This window comes from Coffea arabica, chromosome 4e, assembly GCF_036785885.1.
Source record: "Coffea arabica cultivar ET-39 chromosome 4e, Coffea Arabica ET-39 HiFi, whole genome shotgun sequence".
Classification (NCBI taxonomy): domain Eukaryota; kingdom Viridiplantae; phylum Streptophyta; class Magnoliopsida; order Gentianales; family Rubiaceae; genus Coffea; species Coffea arabica.
Window position 1 is genome coordinate 4,792,965 of NC_092317.1, and position 24,541 is coordinate 4,817,505.

Consider the following 24,541-nt stretch of genomic DNA (forward strand, 5'->3'; position numbering starts at 1 on the left):
TGATCTTGTATATCGTTTTTTATAATATATGTGGGGCTCACAAAAATTTATTCTATAGTTACACGTTGTTGAAAGTGAAATTCAGATTTGATCTTGTATATCGTTTTTTATAATATATGTGGGGCTCGCAAAAATTTATTCTATAGTTACATGTTGTTGAAAGTGAATCATACCGTGTGCATACAAAATCACATCTTATTCATTTTGCACAAAATCGCTCCAAACAGTTTTCTTGATGACTATTCGGCCCCTTGTCTATATTTACTCCAACCATCCGGATGGGACGGAAATTTTGACCATCCGCAGAAAAGATGAACCTCCTTAATATTAGATTCCAAAACCGAAAAAAAAAAAGGGAACCAAACCAATCCGTAGTTGCCCAAGGCAGATAGTTTCCGGCACATTTTCGATCTCAAATAAAAGTCGCGGCCGAGTTACATCAAATGGTGATAGAGACTCTAGGGGGCATAGAGAAGAGTTTAGATTTATGAAACACTCCTCCATGTATCCATCCATGTCCTCCATGTATTGAGGACCTCAAGAGAATGAAAAGAATTTGGGAATTGTCCCTCACATGGACAAGACCCCTCAAGAGGAAAAAACACAGTACTACTATCTCAAGTATTGTATTGAGCGGCTTAAATAAATTTGGCTAACAACTTCATAAATTGATCCGTGCAGATATTTACTAATCGACTGTATTAACAAGTAAGAAACGTAGAGCATACAACATGGAAATTATCTTTTCAGGTTCTAAAACAATTAATATTAGCAACAGTACAGCATAACCCTCCTCGGTGAATTGCCACCCCATATGGATATGGGTGGTGTGGCATTGAAAAAAAAAAAAACTCCTTAGCTGAATAAGTAATTATCTATTTGCCTCCAATAATTGTGGCTGATTGAACAGCAAATCCAGCAATTAGCCCAAAACTCAATAATAAAAAGAAAGACGGAACACATATATAGTTTCAGTTGATACGGGAGATAAAAGGGAGTAAATCCGTGAAACAAGTTACTAGAATATGGCAGCCACGTTGCATTTTTGGCATGCATATCTGAGAGTCAATGCTCATAAATAAATGCGGAATGCACACGTAATAAATATTGACCATTAATCACCTTAATTACCGGTTCTCAAATCTGCTTATAAATTTTTTTTTTAAGAACTAATCTCTTTCCCAGTCTGAAATTCTAAATTCGTATCCCAAAACCAAAAACAGAAGAATTTTCTCATTTTGGTGCTGGGTATTTTGCACACTCTTGATTGCCTCTCTTCGGACAACCTTCTCAAAAGATCATTTTGGCATTTCCCCTCCCAAATTCGTATAAATTATTTGTCACGAGTAAGTATCTACAGATAGAAATATATTTGTTCTCTTGATTCATTTCTGTTATTGCTCATTTGGCTTAGATTTTGTGCGTTATGCCTTTTGATTTTTGCATAAAGATGGATGGATAGATAGATACAGAAGCTGGAATTACAAAGACAAGCGTTACAAGAATATATTCATAACACCAAGTTTATATGAAATTAATTAACAAGGTGCCTGGATATATATTAGTTATGTAAAGTGGATGAAGATGTATAATAGTTATGTGAGATTATTCAATGGTTTTTATAGCATGCACCAAAAGTAACAGTTGTGTTAATTACCTATTTAATTATCAATTCGTGATAAATGTCATTATTTATTTGTTTAATTTGTGGTTTCAGACAAGGACAGAGTTTGACCTGACAAAAGAGTGCAGGCGTACTAGGTAGGAAAAAGTTTGGTTGTAGTATAATAAAAGGGAGGGGAAAAGGCTACAAATAAAAATGGATTCACCAACATCACCAGCCTTAGCAAAACCTCCTGCAAAATCAAGTATGGATAACTTGTTGGGTCTGCTCAGAATTCGAGTCAAGAGAGGTGTCAATCTTGCTGTCAGAGATGTTCGCACCAGTGATCCTTATGTTGTTGTCAAGATGGGTAAACAGGTCCTTCCTCATTCTCTATCTGTGATTTCAGGACTTCGTTTTCATGGTCTAAATTGCTTGCTGTGGTTGACTTGCATTATTGATTCGTTTTTTCGTTCCCCCTCTTGTGATCATTTCAATTGACTTGATGCATGGATTCTGACATTAAGATATGGTTTGATGCTCTCTTGATCTTAACATGTTTGCAAAATTCCCTGAAATATAGTGAGGATATGGCCTTAATCTTTGAAGGACAGAGGGGAATGGGCTTACCTAATTTATAAGGGTAGTGTTAATACTGCAGAGCTTTTCATTTGTTTTTTTCGATATGAAGTCATGCTTGTTTCTGTTGGATTTTACTATTTAGATATACGTCTAGTTGCAATTCTGTAGCCCAAACTCTGATCTGATTCTTGAATAAATGAAAGGTGATCTAACTGTTCATGATTGCTGAAGAAACAAATACTTGTTACTCAGTCAAAGTGCGTTTAGAGATTGTTGGAATCAAGGGCTGTTGTGCACTGCCCTGCAATAAACATGTGTTTCTGGGATGCACGTAGTTGTCACTGATGCCATTAAATTTTGCTTAGCAGTGGTGGCGTCTATACCTTTGGCCTTGTTTCCACACCAAGTCTCATTTTGTAGAATGCATTCATTAACTAAAGGCAGGCGGGCACTTTGGTTTATCTGTGAAAACAATGTGAAAATCTACATCCATAGTGTCCGGGCTTTTTTGCCACTATTGAAGTGTCTTTCCTGTAGACCGCCTCATATATAAGTCCTGCTGAGGCCTTATATATAACATGTATGAACTTCATAATCCGGCTTTAGATTTTGTATGTGCTCAAAAACTTCAAGTCCCGTACAGTTGCAGAAATGTGCTCTTGCTTTCATGCCATATGGACTATTTTATTGCTACGATGGAGTAGTGCTCGCTGCTTTAAATTTCTAATGCCGGATGAATGTTACAATTTGCTGCAGAAATTGAAGACCCGTGTCATTAATAAGGATGTCAATCCTGAGTGGAATGAAGATTTGACTCTTTCAGTCTCTGATCCAAATATTCCAGTCAAGCTGGTGAGTACTAGAATTTGTTTCTCTGAGCATCAAGAAGAAACTATTGCTGCTTCCTGCTTTTGTGTTACGGCATGTACGCACCTCTATAGTTCCAACTTTCCTAACTATTGTGGCAACAGTATTACTAGATGAATGAATGATATGAAAACCTTCCAGTGGAAGAACAATTTTATCCCTCCATGTAAGAATGATTCAGATGATGCCTTTCATCTACATTCAGAGATGTGTATTGTCCTCTGCGGATTAGTCTGTGTCTTACAGTCTCTATTAGATTTTCTGCGAGCCTTTGATACCTAAGTGACTAAGTTGAATTCCTACTTTTGACCCTAAGATGCTCTTAACTCGGCATATGTTGAAGTGGAAGCTTTACATTCCAGTTGACAGAATGCAAAACTAAACATACCAATTGTGGTTTGTCATCTTTGTATTGATAAAACCGATCGAAATCAGTATTTAACAGTCATCCTGATTACATGATTTCAGACTGTATATGATCATGACATGTTCAGCAAGGATGACAAAATGGGAGAAGCGGAATTTGACATCAAAGCATTTATAGAAGCTTTGAAGATGAAGCTAAATGGCCTCCCAAATGGCACCATAGTGTCTAGGGTGATCCCGCTGAGGACAAACTGCCTGTCTGAAGAGAGCTGTGTAATCTGGAAAGATGGCAAGATTACTCAAGATATGTGTCTGAGATTAAGAAATGTCGAATGTGGTGAAGTCGAAATCCAGCTTCAGTGGATTGATCTTCCCGGCAAAGGGTTATAGAACTTACGCATGCTTCAATTCGGTGCATCCACCATTCTCTGTGGATTATATGCCCGGTATCAGCTTGCTGCAGTATCAGTTTGGAGATGCGTTTGGTTTCCTGGCCATGTTTGATATGTTAATCTCGTGGTCTGTCTACCTGTCTGTACAAGAATTGTAGCTCAGTCACTGAAAAATTTTGTTGGTTTTTCTTTTCTTTTCTACATTTTTTTTTTTGCCCTTTTGCTGCTAGACTAGAGGCATCTGGTGATTGTAACTACTGGAATCTTTTGATGCCTTTGCACTTGATGCGGACATTGTCCTGAATCTGCAGATAATATATACTAATCTGGTCCACCGTGTTTAGACATAGTATTTTTTTGTAAGACAATTGGTCTTTGTCGCCAGCATCTTGGAGTAGTACCATTTGATGTGCATCTTACTCAATTACCTTTCGGCTCTTTGGTTTCCTAAGGAAATAAGTTGATCAATTTCCTTTTACTTGTATCAGAATTGTTGAAAGTCATAATAGTCTGATTGGATCCAAGGTCACATTGTGGACTCTACTCGTCCCATTTATATCGTAACATTGGACAAAGCTTTTCTTTTGTTCTATGCGCTGCCAGGAGATCTTAAAGGCAGGAAAGCCCAGATCAAACCTGTCTTATGTACCCGGATCTGGGTTCTCATCTGATTTTCTGAGCTTGACAGAGAACCAAACCAAATTAGGAGCATGACTGGTTTGCGATTCAACCGGTCAAATTAGTCGGTTCGGTCTAGGTTTAAGAATTTGATTTGTGGTACATAACACAATAAAGTTGTTGTACATTCTATAAGGATATGATAGTTTATGCAGGGTGATACAACATGCTTAGCAATTAATTAATGGGAGATGGAAGTTAAATAGTTTCCTTAACTTAATAATTCTAGCCGTATCCAATGGTAATAGATAATCCGTGTATATAAAATTAATTTTTATAAAAAGGAAAAAATACAACCGCACGTACTGTCAAGCCAAAGGACAAAAAATTTAGCCCTTCAAGGCTTCAAACTTCTTTACTATAAGAATTTTTTTTGTTTTTAAAAAGGCGGTCACGAAACCGTTCTTTGTTTAATGAAAGAGCACGAAATTCTGTGAGTAGAAATATCTTTTTAGAAATCAAAGGGGAACCAGAATTCAAAGGATGAGGGTGGCTGAAAAGATAGCTAAGAGACAAATTAGGACTTCAATTAATCAAATGCATGCACCCTTTTATACTCCTTGAAAACATAACCCTTTAATCTCATATCTATTGCAAATTGTGCAAATTAAACATGATGTTTGGATGTTTTGAACTCCAAGAGAGTTGTGACCACTGACACGCCAATCTTTGCTCCCTTCTTTCACTCACCATTTGCCACCCCCCCATCATTCATTCCAACGCATGCTTCTCTGAGTTTTTATCACTTCTAGGACACAATTTTAGCATATCTTTGAATGTCACCTTTCCCCGATGTGCTTGCCTAGATATTCTTATCTTGATCCGCCAATCGGGTTTTACCATCTTACATACATTTGTACCAAAACTAATCCAAACATTAACAGCAGAATAAAATAGCTAACCCATAAGATAATTGAATAACGTGTCGATATCTTTTACATGTCAAGAAGATTAAGAGCCCGTTTGGATTGCTATTTTCTGAAATTTTTATAAAAATAAAAAAATATGTTGTAGCGATTTGATATATGAGAGATAAAAAGATTATTCAGAAATGTGATCGCCAAAAAAAGTAAAAAGTTTTCAGAATAAAATTGCAATCCAAACTAACTTCTCTAGTCTTCTAAGCTACTAAGAAAACTTAAATACTACATGCTATGACATCGAATAGCTTCGGTGAGGAACTAGCAATAACCCTCTTCGATTGCCAACCTTCACATTATATTTCAGCTAATCATTTTCCATGTACTACTATCGAATTGTAACTTGTCCAACTAATATATTAAATCTCACATGAGTTCTTTATAAAATGAGAAAAAAAAAAAAGAGAGAGAGGGTATCACCATCAACTTTTGAATGGTATCTTAGCAGTCACCAACTTAGGTTGATCCTCGTACGGATTCATCAATGATGATACATTTGCAGGAACCTAGTTAATGCGGAGGATTCAAGAAGAGTCACAGTAGTGTTTCTTTTGTTCTTTTAAAACCATAGAAGTGTTAGCACACTTTTGCCTTTACACCTTTAAAAGAGAATATGAATAAAAGTGTCTGAAAAGTAGGTTAGAAAGAAAATAAAGAGAAATGATGATGGCTTCTGATTTGCAATAACCCTCATTTATCACAAGAAGAAGAAAAGAACATTTACGTACGAATTTGATGCAGTCAAGATTTTGGATGTTTTTTGATGGAGTGCAGTTGAGAATTGGTAATGAGCAAACATTATGCTGATCGAGAGTGCAAACTGTTCTGAGCAGCTTTCATCATATTTTTCATCTCTTTTTCAAGTTTGACCACTGTAATTTTCCAACCGCGGAAGAGAATCGTGCCTAAGCTGTTATTTTATTGTTAGGAAAAATCGAAGCATGAAAATCTGAGTAAGCAGAAAATAATTATAATGTTGATGATAGTTTTATCGCATGTAGTGCTGCCCAGCTAGCTGGCGTGGGAAGGAAAAAGGGCAAGAAGATAATTCAGAGTTAGAATTATGTTGAGAAATTGTCTCATATATCTAGTCTTCTTTCTCCGATCAATCCCCGCTTGAGCCATCCCCATTATATATAGGAATCTCCTACAAGATTCCTTTTTTTCTTTTTCTTTTGGTTAATGATATGAAATTTATGTGTAAAATGCATGAGTGATTATCGAGAAATTCATATACTCTAGCAACACTTGCATTTAGCGACTGTGTCTGGACAGAGAATTTTTGAAATATTATTTTAAATAATTATTGTAGCACTTTTTGTGATATAATAGAAAATAGTAATTAAAAAAATATATGTATGATACGAGTAAAATTATATTTGAAATTTTTTTAATCTAAACATGAGGTCTGAATAAAAAATCAAAGCAATCTTTCTTATTTGCCTTCTTTTATTTATACAATGTAGACATTTTTGGTTGGGAAAGGCAACACAAATCTACGTAATTACAATTTAAAAAAGAAGCAAAAGGGAATAATGTGAAGAAAAGAAGAACATATATAAGCCCGTCAAACAGCTCACGAGCCAAAAATCGAATCCAAGAAGAAGAAAGTAAAGTAAGAGATTCGAAAAGCTCTCAAAACATGTACTCTCAGACATATATACCACCTCCAACCAAATTGCTTTTTCACTTCTCTCCACCAGTAGTTTATGAATATATATATATATATATACACATATACACACACATATATACCAACTTACTCTATAGCTATATACAAAAAGTTTTTCAAGTACTTTTCTTTCAACTACCAGTTTTCTGGTCTAATAAATTTGCCTGCGCAAAGAAAACTATTGTGTTTGGATTGCATTTTTCATGATTTTTCATGGAAAAATTACTGTAGCGATTTGATATATGTGAGGAAAAAAGGTAATAGGAAAATGTGATCACGGAAAACGACGTAATTTTTCGACGGAAAACGGCAATCCAAACAAGGTGGGATTGCTTGTTTCCGTCGTAAATATTGTTGTTTTCCGTGATCACATTTTCCTATCACCTTTTTCCCTCACATATATCAAATCGCTGCAGTAATTTTTCCATGAAAAATGACGGAAAATGCAATCCAAACACAATAAAGGTGAGATTTTAGGTTTAAGTGGGATGTTTTTGGTAGTATGCCTTTCGAGGAAAAAGAAGCACTTAATCTACATAATTGTTGCTTATGTAAATCCCTAGTCCTAGCAGTCCACTTTGTGTAATACTACTCTATACATAATGAATAATGTGTAATGATTTATAAAGTAATTATGAATGTGTGATCAAACCCTAAAGAAATAAGACTCTCTTTTATTTTATTATATTGGCTTGTTCTCGATTACTTATTTTAACTAGATTCTGATTTTAAATAACTATTTTTTGTGATGTTTTCAATTGCTTTGTATGTTAACTATATACTTTTGAATAACTAAAAAAAATTAAAACCAATAGTCAATAAAATACAAGCTTTTTACTGATTCTGATTATTTCAGATTTTATAAAATCAACAACAACCGACCGATAACAAGGCCTATGTTTCCATACTCCCTTTCTTGTTTAATAATAATATTAAGACTTGATATGGTGACATCATTCGGAATTCTTTGCTCCTCATGATCCCTAGTGTTTCCCTTCTTACAGTTACTCTCTTTTCCTTTTTTTTTTTTAAAAAAAAAATTACTTTATAGCACTAGCACTAGGATTACTTTAACCCCCATCTCTTGCAAATAAAAACATAGCTCAAAACAAAGAGTCTTTTTATTTTATATATATATATATAATTAGCTCTCAAAACAAAGAGAGTTAAAAGGCATAAGCGTCCAAATTCCAAAATAAAAATCAGATAAAACCCCACCCACCACAACCCCTCTGCTTGGGAGACTGCAAGTGCAAGCTTGGTCGCAACTCTCAAAGCTGCATTCTGTATCGAAAGTGCCAAAAATATTTCTCCTTTCTGTATACTACCCACAACCCCATAAACCGAAACACATGCTCCTCCTCTTCTTTCTCCATTCCCTCTCAAACCTTCTCCATTTCCTCCTCCACCCCACACTCCTCATTCAGTTTTTCTTCGGTTTTCCTCCCTTTTCCCCTCCTTGTATGATTTCTTGATCTGGGCTACAGCCATTCAAGAGAATTAATCACTTGCAGCTAAAAAGATGATCACTTTAGTAGATTTCTACCATGTTATGACTGCAGTTGTTCCGCTCTATGTGGCCATGATTTTAGCTTATGGCTCAGTGAAATGGTGGAAGATTTTCACTCCTGATCAGTGCTCAGGCATAAACAGATTTGTTGCACTTTTTGCAGTCCCTCTTCTTTCCTTCCACTTCATCTCCACCAACAATCCCTACACCATGAACCTCAGGTTCATTGCTGCCGACACACTTCAAAAGATCATCGTTTTCGCAGTTTTAGCTGTTTGGACTAAAGTCAGCAAAAGGGGCTGTTTGGAATGGACTATAACACTTTTTTCACTATCAACCCTACCCAATACTCTTGTCATGGGCATTCCTTTGCTCAAGGGAATGTACGGAGAGTTTTCCGGGAGTTTGATGGTGCAAATAGTTGTACTTCAGTGCATCATTTGGTACACTCTGATGCTCTTCATGTTCGAGTACAGAGGGGCAAAAATGTTGATTTCTGAGCAGTTTCCAGATACTGCAGGCTCAATTGTTTCAATTCATGTTGATTCTGATGTCATGTCACTTGATGGAAGGCAGCCTCTCGAGACAGAAGCTGAGATTAAAGAAGATGGGAAGTTACATATAACTGTGAGAAAATCAAATGCTTCCAGGTCAGATATCTTCTCGAGAAGGTCACAGGGCTTATCATCAACCACTCCAAGACCATCAAACTTGACCAATGCTGAGATATACTCTTTACAGTCTTCCCGAAATCCAACACCAAGAGGGTCCAGCTTTAACCACACAGATTTTTATTCTATGGTAGCTGGCGGAAGGAACTCGAACTTTGGTGCAAATGATGTTTATGGGCTTTCTGCATCAAGGGGGCCAACTCCAAGGCCTTCAAACTATGAGGAAGAAAGCGGTAATAACATGAATAAGTCCAGGTTCCACTACCCTGCTGCACCGGGGAACACTGCTCATTATCCAGCTCCTAATCCTGGAATGTTTTCACCTACTGGCTCAAAAGTAATGGGGGCTAACGCAGCAGCCAAGAAGCCTAATGGACAACACAAGGAAGAAGGTGCCAAGGATCTCCACATGTTTGTTTGGAGTTCAAGTGCTTCTCCTGTTTCAGACGTCTTTGGTGGCCATGACTACGGAGCTTTGGACCAACCTTCCAAAGAAGTTAGAGTTGCAGTGTCTCCAGGAAAAGGTAAATTCAAATTCTCCTCCCAAGTCCTCGATACTTTTTTTTTTTTTTTGGGAAGAAAACGTTAGTATTTGTTGTTTTGAATGCTAATTTAGTTATTTAAATATATATTGTGATCATAATTGGATTTTCAGTGGAGGGTCATAGAGATAATCAAGAAGATTACATGGAAAGAGAAGATTTCGGCTTTGGAAACAAAGGTATGGATAACAACAATGATGATGAGAAAATGGGAGATAAACAAGTCAAAGCAATGCCTCCAACAAGCGTGATGACAAGGCTGATATTAATTATGGTATGGAGGAAACTCATCAGGAACCCAAACACTTACTCCAGCTTAATTGGGATCATATGGGCTCTTGTTTCATACAGGTTTGTGTCACTATCAACTCCTCATTCTTCGCGGGGTTCACCCAAATCTTGAACAACCAATTGTTTTTATTGTGGTATATAATACTAGTGCTAAATTTACTTTTCACATTGTAAAGCTAACTAACGTGTTCTTTTGGCTGTTATTCTTGTGAAATGTTTTCTCCATTGCTTTCAGGTGGAATGTTGAGATGCCTGCAATCGTAGCAAAGTCCATTGCTATCCTGTCTGATGCTGGACTTGGCATGGCCATGTTTAGTCTAGGTTAGTACTACTGCTACTACTATCACCACTTAAATTCTTCAATCTTCTTAATCAAGTTAGCTACTGGTACCGATTTTTTCCTTTGCCCATTCGGGATAATGATTAGTAAATATTAACTTTAGACTAACAAAAATTGGTTTTAAAATCAGAAAGCACGCTAAAGCAAAGCGAAACCAACAGTATGGTCATCATAGCATGTCTGCTTCTTTAGACAACTTTTTCTCTGGCAAAATTGTTCAGTACTCAATATTCATTCTCCCCTCAAATCCCTTTTTTAAGCGTGCCATGATTGTAACCATCCAGAGAGAGATCATAGAAGCAGTACTAACAGTACTAGCAGTAGCAGTAATGGTGTGCTTTGTAGTGGTAGTGATGATGAAAGGTCTATGAAAGACGTTTTCTCTTTTGTTGTGGCTGAGTAGTAAGTCTGTGAGAGACTGACAAAGTTTTTTTAGTTGGTGGTGGTAGTAGTGATGGAAGGCAAATTGATTGATGACAGGTCTGTTCATGGCTTTGCAACCGAGGATCATAGCATGTGGGAATTCCATTGCAGCTTTTGCAATGGCCGTGAGATTCCTTACAGGTCCAGCTGTCATGGCAGCTGCTTCCATTGCTGTTGGGCTTCGTGGAGTTCTCTTACATGTTGCTATTGTACAGGTCATCTCACAATCTCCACCCTCTCCTTTTTCTTTTACTGCTACTATCCTTTTTTTTTTGCCCTTTCCCTTTCTTTCTTTACGATATTGTATATATGTATGAATTTTGTCCCATGGAGCAGTAGTATCTCCTACTAGTACATATGTACATGTTTATTTAAACTTGTTGTTCTGCAAAATTTCTCCCCAAAAAATATAAGAACACACGTGTCTTTTTGTCTCCTAAGTTGCAACTTGACTAATGAAAACTGGAAAGGACCAATCATCAAGCTTACTAATTTCAACATAAATAAAAGGATTAATCTTTTCTACACTAACAATATATACACTATCAATATCAACGTTAGATGAATGACAACTGTATCATGAATTCAATGACGACAGAGTATACACTATCAGTGTATATAATATTTACTCTAAATAAAAATCCCCTTTGCCTTACAAATAAAATGTGCTGCTACAACTATTTTTCTCTCTTAATTTCATCTATACAACAAAAGGCTGAATACCATAAGATCCTTGCAACTAGCTAGGCTACTGTGGCAACATGTTAGTGAGTTTGTAAATTGGAAATTGACATTATTAATTGTTGCTCGACTTACATTTAGAACAAAGAGGTATCACAAATTGAGGCTACTAATTTGTGCACAAAAGTGTGTGCAATTAACTCTCTAGTTCGAAGGGTTGCATTTGCACTCGACCCTTTTGATATTTAATGCTGCTAGTATATATGAATGAAGTGATCAAATGAGGGTTGAGGACATCTTTTTAAAAAATTGGTAGCACATGTCAATCAACACATGAATCCAACTTAGTCATTCTTGAATAAAATATTTCTTGATTGTTGGGAGACTAGAAGCACAATTAATAATAGTGGAATAGTAACAAAGTTTGCATTTTTATAATGAATTCAAAAAGGATGTTTGAGACAATAATTTTTTTTTTTCTATATTATTCCTACAATATTCTGATTTTATTTCAATGGTCAGAACGCAAACAAGTAGTATTCAAGTACTAACAAGATTATTGCCATTTTTGGGTTTGGATGATTGGCGTACAAAAAATAACAGGCAGCACTACCTCAAGGAATTGTTCCTTTTGTCTTCGCTAAGGAGTACAACGTACACCCTGATATTCTTAGCACAGCGTAAGCATAAATTTTTTTTTTTTTTTTTTTAGAGCACAAAACATTGTCCAATTGCTTTGACATTATGGATTTCTGAATATTCTTATTTATTTCCTGGATGACTACAATTGCAGCGTCATATTTGGGATGTTGATTGCTTTGCCTATAACACTTGTATACTACATTTTGATGGGGCTATGAAGCAAAGGACGTTGATTTAGCTTATATTATTTGAAGATCCTTCAAGAGCTAATGACAGATGCAGTAGATTTATTAGCTCAATTAGTTTAGCAGTTCTAAAATATTGAACAGCATGGATGGATGGATGGAGTCCAGAGAAGAAAAACCCACTTTGTAGACAATGGATTATCTCTTGTAGCAAATTAAGTTGTAAAATCTTCATGTTTGTAGACAATTATTCAGAAGGAAAAGAATTCTCCAGTTTAGTATGCTAACATAAGAATTCTCTCATCATTAATTTTTGCACTTATGATTGCTCAAGGGAAGTAATACTACAAACACTTGGAATAAATTTTAAAAAAAAAAATGCCTCTAGTTGACATCAAGATTGAAGAACAAAGAATTTCAGGTTTAACTTCTGAAACACGAAATTAATGTAATTCTACTATTGGCTAATTTCGTATAAACAAATGAAAAAACTCCAAGAAAATCTCTCGTTCAAGAAGAAGAAATGGTAAAAATAAAAAATTCTTCTTTGACAAAAAGAACGGTTGATGTGACAATGGCCCCCTCATTGCGGCAATATTCCACTCCTGACTGCGGCAATTTTATGCCTTCAAGGTTCGAGAAGCTGGCAATCATATAGTTCGCATGGTATACTGAGTTGTGAAAAAGTTGGATCGCAGGAATGATTTCACATTCCACAAAACTGACTTCTCAAAGAAAAAATGAATGATTTCATCAAGAGGGTGAAAACAATTGTTGGACAAATGAAGATTCCTTCTCTTTAAAGATATGCCCTTTTTTTTTTTTTTTGGGGGGGGGGGGGGGGCGCTAGAATGTTGAGGGGCATTTCAATTGAAATTATCAAGAGTTAGTTAGCTATAAGCCTATACTGCAATTCTTATTTTGGTCTTTGAACTAAAATTTGAGACACTTTGCTTCCTAAAGTCTTAACTCGTCTCACTTTAATTCAATCGTTAATGGAACCTACAAAACTAATTTATAAAATGATTTAACTCCCCTTCATGGAATATTCTAATTTCAGTAACTAGGTAAACCAATAGTAACTTTTTTCGTGCATTGCATTAATAATAGTTTGATCCATCTCATACAATTAGCTATTTTTCACATTGACCTCTTAAGATATTCCCCAATTTTGAAATACTTTTTACGTCCCTGGAGTAGGAAGATGCATTCACATCACAAGCATGCAAAGGCTTCATTGAAAAAAGAGAAGAGAAAAAAAAAAGGGTGGTTGATGTTACAAAAGCATTTTAACTATTTAAGCATTTTTAGATTTCACCTTTTTCATCACTTAACAAGCAATTCAACATATTGGGATTTAAACGTTTTGTTTCCCATGCGTGCCATTACGACTTTTGGTGGCCAGAGAAAAAAAAATATAGAAAGAAAGATAGAAAGAATTCCAATCCTTTCGTGCCAGCCATTTTGGAAGCAAAAATATTCTATTAGGTATTGCCTCGTTATCACGCAAATCCTGTCCACCAGGAGTAAGCAGAAGAAGCATAAAAATGTAAGAAAAAACATGATGCATATGTTCTTCATCTAATTTCATGGTTGGCTACTACGTACACAAATTCTAGGCCTTACAAAATCAAGCAGGAAACTGTTAATTTGCTTAAGGATTGTCTTAGAAGTCATGTACTAATAGTAGACACGTACTAGCTAGCAGACTTCTATGTTAATGAAATGCAGCATCGAAATGAATGTTACATGCAGCATTTGTTTCTGTTCTGATAAAATGAATGTCATGTAGTCACAACCATATTCTTGGAAGAATTCAATTCAATTAGCTAGTGAAGTGATCGCACCTTGATTGGACTGCTTTTGATTGCACTATTAACGAGCTAAATCAAGTTTACCAAATCCATTGCTTAGGGCTAATCTTGATTGATTTACATGCATGCATTATAAACTCATACCAAGAATCATTTTTGCATGACTCTAGCTAGCTAGGGTTTCTTTGGATGGTTTAGCAAGAGGCAATTAATTACTTATTTCATGTTTGCATTTATTTAAAGCTATAGAGATCTGGCAAATCAATTTACAACCAAACCAACCAAAAAGTATCGATATTAAGTGATCATATACGAAAACTAGATATTTATGCATAGTGCATTCTTGTGTCACAACCTAAAAGTCTCTAGCTAGCACCATACATCGGGTAGGCCTACTATTGAGGAAGGCAAAGGATGGAAATTAATGGCATCACAACTAAACTACAAAAGATAATGCCTCCATGCAACGCAACAACGCTTCCATGCCTTTGTCAGAAATAAAATTCGCCATTACGAAACTTTCCTACGCCTTATGGATGGCTTCCAAGAAAACAAGCATGTTCACTTGTTCTGCCCCCACAATGGATATGATGCCACTCTAGATTCCAATCTCCACCGAAAGCCAAATTCTTTCGTCTGATTTTTTTCTCAAAAAACTTTTGGTTGAATGCTTAGGACAATACAACTCATTAGGGGAATAAGTAATTAAGGGTATTGGCCTTTTGCCTCCCTAGGCCTAGTGCATTTGTAGTATATTCCGATTTGTGACAACAAACTTGTGTTTAGCTAAAGATGAAAGTAGCAGAAAGTCATCAGCTTCACGTAATTGTGCTATTTGGTCGTCTATAATTTCCACCCAAAACAAGAAAGAAAATGGTCCCAAGAGGCGTGAATGCTTTTATCATTTGTATATATTCCAGCGTCTTATAAAAATTTTCATTATGACAAGCATAGTGTTCTCTTTGAGGTAACGTCTGAAACGTTAATTAATTAATGGCTTGTATCAGATATGATAGCGGCTTGATGCGGGCTTTTGTGGTTCGTCATCTTCAAGTTGGCCGTTTTCTATGACCGAATCAAGGGATCATATATATGATAACTTCATTGACAACTTTTCTCCTAGCTCGATCGTTTAAGCATAATGCCAGACTTGACTATTGAAGTTTGTCACCCGGAACGCCTCCCTCCTCAATGTTGATGTTGCAGAAATTTAATTTCTTGCTATGCAGACAATGCGGGGGTCATTTCTGCAAGCGCACAATAGCATTCTATAACTTCTTGTACTGAATGATCCTTGGGGAGAAATTCAGAGAATAGGACTAAACATGATTCTCTATGAGTTACATGAATGTCCTTTCAATGTTTTAGCAATGAATGTATATGTGCGTGTAACCTGTTACACATTCCTTAATGCTAGTGCATCATAAGTACCATAACAAGTTTGGTTACTTGGTGGTCTTCATTTTTTTCCTAGTCCTGAAATATGCATTCACAATCCTAGAATCACCCTGAATTGCTAGTTTTGTGGGGGAAAAAAAAATCTTTTGGATCTTTCATAAATACTGTCTTAACACATTTCTGAACCATCTTTTTAATTTAGATATATGACATTTCAAAACGTTGTTACATTATTATTTGGATTGATCTTTTTTGTCCATTGACAATGATGCATTAGCGAGTTTTGATGCATGATATATATGTAAAATTTGAATTTGAACTCTAAATTTTGCACTTGTATTAACCTAGTATAGAAAAATTTTATCCAAAATTCATTTTTTATAGAAACTTTCAAACTTTCCAAAAAATTGATAACTTTTTTATACACTGTCAGTGTATATTTTTTTCTTATACTAGCAGATTTAAATCGTGTCACATAATATAAATTTAAATTATGCACATGTAATATATATTCAAAACTGTTAATACAAAAAAAAATCACTACAACGTGAATGCATAAATAGTTAATAAAAATATCCAAACGGACTAAAAAATCTTCTATGAAGGAAGGAGAAAAGAACAATAGTACAAATATCTCAAATAATATTTCGCTGGCATCATAAACACATTTCTCAACCCACCTTTTTATATTCCCAATTACCTTTTTATCTCACATACATCACATCACAAAAAGTGCTACAGTAATTATTCCAAATAATATTTCAAATAATACAATATCCAAACAAACTAAGTACTACTCCATGGAGTATTATTTAGTAATATGGACGAGCCAAGCAGCCACGACATGCTGCACCTCTAAATTACAGGCGTGTCCTGCTTAGGTTGAAGAGACGATTTGGACTTGACAGGCTAATTAACAACAGCAGCAGACTAGTAGCTAGCACTTAGCGGGGGATGTATGAAGAATGAAATGGGGGGTGTGCACGCACTTGTATGCATGAAAGAAAGAAGATGAAAACTAAAGTAATTACTATCGACATGGGGGAGGGAGGGGGGGGGGGCGCTGGGGAACTGGATGGAGGGATAATACAGACAGAATACCAAAGAAAGCTCCAAAATGTGGTAAAGGGGTAAAGCAGGCAACGTCAGAGTTGTCTTTATCGCATGGGTGCAGCCAGCAGCTCACCCTTGAGACTTGAGAGAGATCATGTCTCCCACTAACTTTTGTTGGGTCGGCCGTTCCCAAGACAATCTTTTATGCCTTTGTCCCTTACTCCACGCTTACACCAACTTAGCACGGTGTATCCATTACTATTTATCATTGCTAATGTACCAATTGGGATACTAAAGAGAAGTATAGGATATATTAGGATGATAGACGTAATTATTTATGCAATAACTCAATTTTCATATATATATATATATATATATGTCGTGTATTTAATGATGATAGTATATATAATATTAATTCATAAGTTTATAATAATAATAACTGTATATTTTCTAAATTCGATTGTAATTATTGAGTTTACACGACGTATAATTCTTATTGTGCACTGGATTCTAGAATCACACCTCGTAGAGACATGTCATCTGTTCTGTTTATGTATAACTAAGGCTCAAGTGCTCGAGAAATAATCAGTTAAAATTAAGGACGTATTTTTAGTTGCTCTAGACTAAATTTTGATTTTCATTGGGATTGAATTTGTTCCTTGATGAACTAAATCATGAGCCCAGTTAGATTATGTCGAGAAAAGCATATGAATTTTGCAAACATTAATTTGTGTATTAAAACTACCTCATTGATAATGGCCTTGCCACTATATTGTTGGGAACAGAAAAAAGAAAGGCCTACATACATACACACAGTCACACACTATAAAAGCCTACGTACATACACGCAGTCACACGCTATCCTCTGTATATGCGAGTCAGATGTGTGCATGTCTGCTTGTTTCGTCGGTAATCTAAGATTCCCATCCAAAGCTCTTTGAATATGCTAAGAAAAATCCATGGCTAATGTTGCCTTTTCTGAGGCTTTTTGTACTCTTCTTTCTCGAAGGCTTTTATAGCCCTTTGCTATTCTTCTCTTTTCTCTCTCAGCAACACATACAAAGAACGAGGGCTGCAGACTAAAAACTGCACGTGGGGAGCCAGTTGATAGATAATAAGGCAATATGCATTCAGGTTTCAATGCATAAAAATCCAACTTGATCACACACACACACACTAGTAGAATCTTAGGAGAAAAGGACGTCGAATCATAAATCTTCCCAGCCCTCCCCTCGTACGAATATGATGATGAGGACCCACTCGAGAATGGTAGAGGTTTTCTTTTTCTTTGTCTTTTGATTGATTAGTATTCTCCATGGATTGCCTTAATTGACTTTTAATTGGTTAATCTTCTACGGAAAGTATCCATTGTTTGCAATTAATCTTTTCAGATATGGGATCATTAAGCATGACAGATACGACGATGTTCAACCGTAAAGTAAGACTATGCGGAAAAGTAACAGGAAGATTATTTCAAGAACCAAATTCACTTTTGGCACAAACATTGAATTTGTTTTCTTGGTTGTTGATGGTTGTGCTGGACCCCCCATAATTAATTGGTGACCAGGGAAACTTATCAGTTACTACCAAAATTTGGTCACATCATCAGTTAACCAGGTTTTTATTGTTTGTATTTAAGTTTTCACTGTTTGGACTTTCCAAATGCAAATTAAGTACAAATTTGATCATTAAAATGCTCAGATTATGGTTTGTGTTTAAAAGGGTTAAAAGCTTCAACACTTGAGCCCGGCCCCAATCCCCAAATCGTGGTTTAATCATGTTGTAGTTGAGTATTAACTAGTTCGTCCAGAATTGTTTATTATAAGTCATTTTATGCGACTATATAAATATATATAGAGTTCGTTAATCTACATGGTTAACTAGTTTCAATCATCCCATTAGCCTCTTTCCAAAACCCTTCAATGGTTTTTGGCTTTTGAGTTAAGAAACTTTCCCAATTTGAAAACAGGAAATGATTAAGATGCTTTTCGACATTGAAATAATATGTTGAAGCATGAGAGCAACAGCCACTACGTACGTTAATTCCATTGTACTAAGAAACTGTTGCATGGCCCTGCAACGTTAGTGCTGCATCGATCATTCTTCTTCCTCTCCAAGTATCAGATGTAACTACTGCAAGCATATAAATAATGCGCCCCAGTGAAGATCACACCAAACTCCATTGAGAGAGTATCAAATTGCTCATTCATGACCCACTTGTTCCACACACCTGCACACCCACAAACGATATATATATATACATATATATACATATGCATGTCAAATTAATACATTCACGATTAAAACTTGTAGATGTTGTTGAAATAAAGAGAGACAGACTAGAAGATGAAAGGTCGATGGAGAGATCAATCATTTGAGCATATTGAACCCCACATTCGAAGCAGCTTTGAGCACAACATAGACATACACCTTGCTGTCTAGTCTCTCAAGTGCTACTAATGCAGCTTCTTAACATAATAAGATTAGTTAATGTTGTTTGCAGCTTGAATAGTGTTTGAGGATTTCATGGATTATGAGCGGTGGAGTCCTTTCAATACTCTAGACTAGTGAAGTGGGGGCACGTGTTTGGACGGTCATTTTTCAACCAAAAATTTTTACGTTTTTCATGAACACGTTTTTTAAATCATCTTTTTACCTTACATACATACATTAAATCATGGCAGTACGTACATTTTTCTGCAAAAAACTCCAGAATCAACAATCCAAATGGGCTCTTAATTTTCTTGAATTTGTTGACTTCATCAAACACAAAGTGAGTTACGAACTAGTGTTGTTACATCATTTTATAGTTTAGCTAGTGAGTAATCAGTATAGTGACAAAAAGAAAAATTAGAGAAAATAAGTTGAAGCATCTAACAACCAAACGACTTAGGCAAATTATCCAAGTTACACTCATTCAAACCCATGTATCAAAATAACAAAGAGTTATTGGGCAATTCGGGGTTACAAGCAAGAAAGAACCTCAGGATGAAAGAAGCAAAGAACCGTAACCAAAATTGCTATATGCTGATTATGCACTCAGATAAAATTGATTGTTGGCTAGCTACATAAGAACTTTATTGTCTTTTTCTTGTTTGCTCGAAATTAAAAAAAAAAAAAAAAAAGAAGAGAGAGAAACAACTCAGTGGTTACCTTCTGCAAATGCCAAGTGATTGATTAGTGGATGATTTTACATGGACTTGGTCCAATATTAATTTGATGATTATCCTTACAGGTTAGCTTGGTTCATTGCCTCATTTTGGACCACAGTCTGCCTCCATAACCCATCATGTCGTACCTGATGGTATAGTGCAATTGAACCTTTGCAGTTTCATCGGAGCGGATCAAGCCCAAATACGCTCCAATTGAGCTTTAAGAAAATTTCTAGGGCTAATTAATGAAACAACGGTGAAGAGACACCATAGTGTCCGGACAAGAAAGAAAGTCCAATGTACTGCACGAATTACTAGGACAGGCCCAATAATCTTGTTGGTAATCCATAATCCATGAAGAGCCCGCTTGACTAGTAGACGTAGACTTGTAATTTTCCATTTCCTTGTATCTAAGGATGCAGAAGACTCAAACTACACATCTCGGGAGTAGTTCGGTCAACAGGCCAAATTAAGTTTGGTTGACGCTGTTGATTGAGCTTACGTTGAGTTTAAACTACCCTTTGAGCTCACGAGTTAAGTTCAAACATCAAATTCTAGTACTTGAATGCTCAACAAACTCATTCAAAAGGTTGCTTTTTTTAATTAAATTATTAATATTACAAAATTGCTCTTTTAGAAACGTTATTTATGAGATTTGCTAAAGAAATTAGAACAACTAATCGAGCTCGAGTTCGATAGACTTGACAACTATTTTGAATCTTTTTGAGTCGAGTTCAATCTCTAACTTTTAGGCTCTTTCAAGCAGTGTTGTTGAAGCCGAACCAAATCGATCGGTCTGATTGATTTGACCGTGAATCGACCTTCTTCCCGATTTGGCTAGTAATACAAAACCATTTTGATTAAAAAAAAAATCAGTCAAAATCAACGAAACCAATTACCCAATTTAACTGATTGGCTCGATTTTCAAATATTCTTTTTTGTTTTTCCCCAAAGATAATTTGAGTTACCTTAATTATAAAACTTTAATTTATTAATAGGAATAAAAAAATGCTACCCACTTAGTGTAAATGCCAAAAATCACTCGCTTCCCCTAAATAATTTCTAAATCAAGAAGTTTTCATCTCTATCCCTATCACCTTATCAATTTAGCATCAGTGATTCCAACTTACATTAATTTGTTTTAAATTAGTTTTTCAAGTAATTTTAGAGAATGGACATATGCTAGTCATGAATTTATATTTTAATTTTTAGACGTATATTTGATTGCAATTCTAATATTTTTGAAATATTTTGTATGATTGGCCGAATATGACCAAGAATACTTCCAATATTTTTGAAATTTATAAAAATAAAATAATTATGACATCATACTGACGTCGACGAGTTTATTAGAACGGTCCGACTGATTCAACCAGTTAACCCTTGATCAAATAATTTAACCGAGTCGTTATCCAGTTTGAATTTAACAACATTGCTTTCGAACTTGAGTACCCCTTCCGGTCATTGAGTTCGAGCTTGGGTATAATCCTCGAGCATGAGATACTCGGGTTCCATTCGACTTGAGCACACTCCTACACGTATCCCATCGTGTGTAGACTTCGATCAGGTGGGAATTTGTGATATCTAAGCTGGAATTTGAAGTAGAACAGGCTTGAATCGACATGGTCTTTCTGGGATTTGATTTGTATCACATTTTTACCTTAAATCTCATGGTGTTGGGACCCCGGAACTTGTCAAAAGTCCTTCCTACACACGGGTTGCTCTAAGTAAATTTCAGTGGTCCGCCTCAAAGTATGCAATAAAGGACTGAAGCCTCACGCCCATGACATCATCTACCCATAATAGCCAGTGAAACAAATTATAATCTTGCACGGACGCAGAGCCATGTGATCGATCGGACCAATGTTCAGCCAGTGAAACAAATTATAATCTTGCACGGACGCAGAGCCATGTGATCGATCGGACCAATGTTCGCCAACTTCAGCAGACAAGCTAGATTTTTAAGCAACCAAACAAGTAAAAAGATGGAGCTATTCAGCCAATCAACTGGAGCATTGGTTGAAAAGTTTGTTTGCGTTGTAAATTACAATACAGAAGATGAGCAACAAGTTCCAAATTCCAGGAGACTCTTGATATCCTACAGTTCATTTTCCAAGGATAAAAGTTCCCTAGAATTATCCCTTTTGTGGTTACCCCGAACAGTAGCATCTTCAAATTGTGCATGCCTTGAACATGCAACAACTTTTTCAACCAAGTAGGAGAAAGTAAAAAAAAAAAAAAAAAAAAAAAAAAAAATGAATGATGACGAGTTTGGACCGTGGGATTGTCCCTCTCCCAAACTTTCATAGTACTCAATTATTGAGTCGCTCGACTAATCACAGGGGGTCACATATATGGTACACGTTTCGAGACAGTACCTGCAAGATTGTAGCGGCATAAAATGAGGTCATCTTGGATCCATCACATCAGTTCTGGGGAGGTTTGGGTTTGAATTTATAAGTTTTTAGAGGATCTCAAGAGTTGCCGACTTTTAAGATTTCTTTTGGGATTAGATATATAAAAGCCGAATTTCTAAACTTCTGTTTAGAAAGGTCAAGAGGGGATTCATCACCTCTTTCTTGGCCTTTAGACTCGGCGAAAGGACCAATCTGCGACCTCCGTGATTCATCAAGGTCCCAAAACGAAACAGATTTTAGCTGAAAATGGCAAATGAATGGGGTTTAACCGTTCAAGTGTCCTTTGGTTTTTTTTTTATCATTTTCCATATGAAAGTGTCAGACACGTAGGAACATATTATTGGTACCTGTACTGAAAAGTTGATATTCAGCTCCGTGACTATATATTATTGATTTTTTTCAACACCTAACACAATCGACTCCTATTCTAACCTACGTTAGGAAGGAAGGAGAAGTCTAACATGACCTAAAAATGTTGATGGGACTGAATAACTAGTAAATCGGATCAGATAGGTACATTACGCATCCGTATAGATTTAGAAAAAATCACATATAATAGAAAGTCAAGATTTGAATCATTAACTTGCCACCCTATCAAAACTTAAAATCCTTAGTTGACTATATATTATTGATTGATTTTTCCTTTTCTCTGTGACTATTAATCATTGGTTGATCCATATTCTACATGTTATGAGAATCATCCTTTACAAATTCGGCAAAAATCATGCTTAAAAACCTTCTTTTTCTTTTTCTTTTTTCCACGGGTTTGTGGTTGGGAATAAAAGGTCCCGTTTGTATTTTATTTTTAGAAATTTTTGCAGAAAAATATACTGTAATGATTTAATATATATATAAAGTAAAAGGTGATTAAGACATATATTCATAAAAAATATGAGAAATTTTTAATAGAAAACTACAATTCAAACATCACCTAAGCCAGTCTGTTTTTCCAACAATGTGACGTTTAAGACAACATATAATGAATCTCATCCTTCAATCTGATCTAGCTAGACAGGACGTGAGAGCAATCTTTCGTTGTAAGTTTACATAACGAATATTTTCAGGAGTTATCAGTAATACCAAGATTTTTTTCACTTTTTTAATTTAATATTGGTTTAAAGTTTAACAACAAGATGTCCTAAAATCCCTAATTGAGACCATGCACCTGCTTACTTTTTAATTTTTGAGACTTGTTTTTGCTCCTACTTTATGGACTGTTGTTTTGTTGTACTGAGCTTGGATTGTGTTCCTTCTTCTTGCAAAGAATAGCATTGAAATTTTGAGATATATGACAATTTGGAAGGGAAGAATATGTATCTGTAATGCAAATCTGGAATTCAATCTACAGAAAGAAGTTCATTAGCTTATGGAAATATTATAAACTGATTTTGCATTTTCACTTGATTTTTGTGTAAAAAATATGAAGCCAAGAAACTTTGCACAATCTGCCCTTCGTTTGCATTAAATGGCCAGTCTTGCGAAATTCAATATTTCGTCTTTTTTTTTTTTGTGATGATGCATACAGTGCCATAAATAGATTTCTCAAAAGTAATAAAAACAAACCAATGGACCTAATGCCTCTCTTGAGGGAAAAAAAATCTATTAATCATTGAAGTTGGAGGAAGATCAAGTTATGAGTTACCTCCCTCCCTCTCCTTGCCGTCTTGCGCAAGTGAAAAAAGCTCACAATGTAAATATTGATAATTATTAACCTACGTCGAGGAATGCAAATGAAATTTGATTTTTTTTAAAAATTGATTTAACAATTTGATTAGGCTTCCTATTCATAAAAAAAATTAATTTGATATTTGTGTTACTCTTTATTTTTTTCCTTTAACAGGAAAAATTGCATTTGTGTCCTTTTTGTTTCATATCGAAAAAATGGACGATTTTGACTTCGCATTTCAATTATGTCAGTAGTAGATTGGATAGGAATTTAAAATATCTTAGTTGGTGGCTATGATCATTTTTTCGAGAAAAGTAGATGTGTTACAGTTTTTTTTATGACAAAGTTCTTTAATAAGAAGACTAAAATATGTACCAATGTGTGTGGTAAAAAGACGTACGTTTGGATTAAATACTATTTGAAATAATTATTGTAGCATTTTTTGTTATATGATGCATGTGAGATAAAAATGTAGTTAAAAATATAAAAAAAAATGAGTTGAAAAATATGTTTATGATGCAAGCGAAATATTATTTGTAGAATTTTAGCTATCCAAATCCAATATCATGAAAATCCACATAATCAATAGTACACATTTCAAAATCTTCAAATTTCACTACTAAGTTCGAAAATACAATATGTTGAATGATTGCACCAAAAATAAAATCCAACACAA

The 24,541-nt window shown here is 35.4% G+C and overlaps 2 protein-coding genes across 2 annotated transcripts; both read left to right on the forward strand.

Moving 5' to 3' along the window:
* Positions 1-1,117: 1,117 nt before the first annotated feature.
* Positions 1,118-4,157, forward strand: LOC113740586 (protein C2-DOMAIN ABA-RELATED 4). Its single transcript, XM_027268135.2, has 4 exons — positions 1,118-1,346; positions 1,718-1,981; positions 2,942-3,037; positions 3,521-4,157. The coding sequence occupies exons 2-4, from the start codon at positions 1,820-1,822 to the stop codon at positions 3,806-3,808; spliced, it is 546 nt and encodes a 181-aa protein (XP_027123936.1). The 5' UTR covers positions 1,118-1,346; positions 1,718-1,819; the 3' UTR covers positions 3,809-4,157.
* A 4,146-nt stretch (positions 4,158-8,303) lies between these two features.
* LOC113742499 (probable auxin efflux carrier component 1c) lies at positions 8,304-12,646 on the forward strand. The gene is made up of 6 exons (XM_027270328.2): positions 8,304-9,785; positions 9,917-10,154; positions 10,330-10,415; positions 10,915-11,072; positions 12,142-12,218; positions 12,332-12,646. The coding sequence occupies exons 1-6, from the start codon at positions 8,603-8,605 to the stop codon at positions 12,396-12,398; spliced, it is 1,809 nt and encodes a 602-aa protein (XP_027126129.1). The 5' UTR covers positions 8,304-8,602; the 3' UTR covers positions 12,399-12,646.
* Positions 12,647-24,541: the final 11,895 nt, after the last annotated feature.

What these genes read in the sequence shown, in the direction of transcription:
- LOC113740586 (XM_027268135.2), top strand. Translation starts at nt 1,820, where the DNA reads ATGGATTCACCAACATCACCAGCCTTAGCAAAACCTCCTGCAAAATCA. An exon ending in TTGTCAAGATGGGTAAACAG is followed by an intron (nt 1,982 to 2,941) that starts GTCCTTCCTCAT and finishes AATTTGCTGCAG; the next exon opens with AAATTGAAGACCCGTGTCAT. An exon ending in CAAATATTCCAGTCAAGCTG is followed by an intron (nt 3,038 to 3,520) that starts GTGAGTACTAGA and finishes ACATGATTTCAG; the next exon opens with ACTGTATATGATCATGACAT.
- LOC113742499 (XM_027270328.2), top strand. Translation starts at nt 8,603, where the DNA reads ATGATCACTTTAGTAGATTTCTACCATGTTATGACTGCAGTTGTTCCG. An exon ending in TGGGCTCTTGTTTCATACAG is followed by an intron (nt 10,155 to 10,329) that starts GTTTGTGTCACT and finishes CATTGCTTTCAG; the next exon opens with GTGGAATGTTGAGATGCCTG. An exon ending in CATGGCCATGTTTAGTCTAG is followed by an intron (nt 10,416 to 10,914) that starts GTTAGTACTACT and finishes GATTGATGACAG; the next exon opens with GTCTGTTCATGGCTTTGCAA.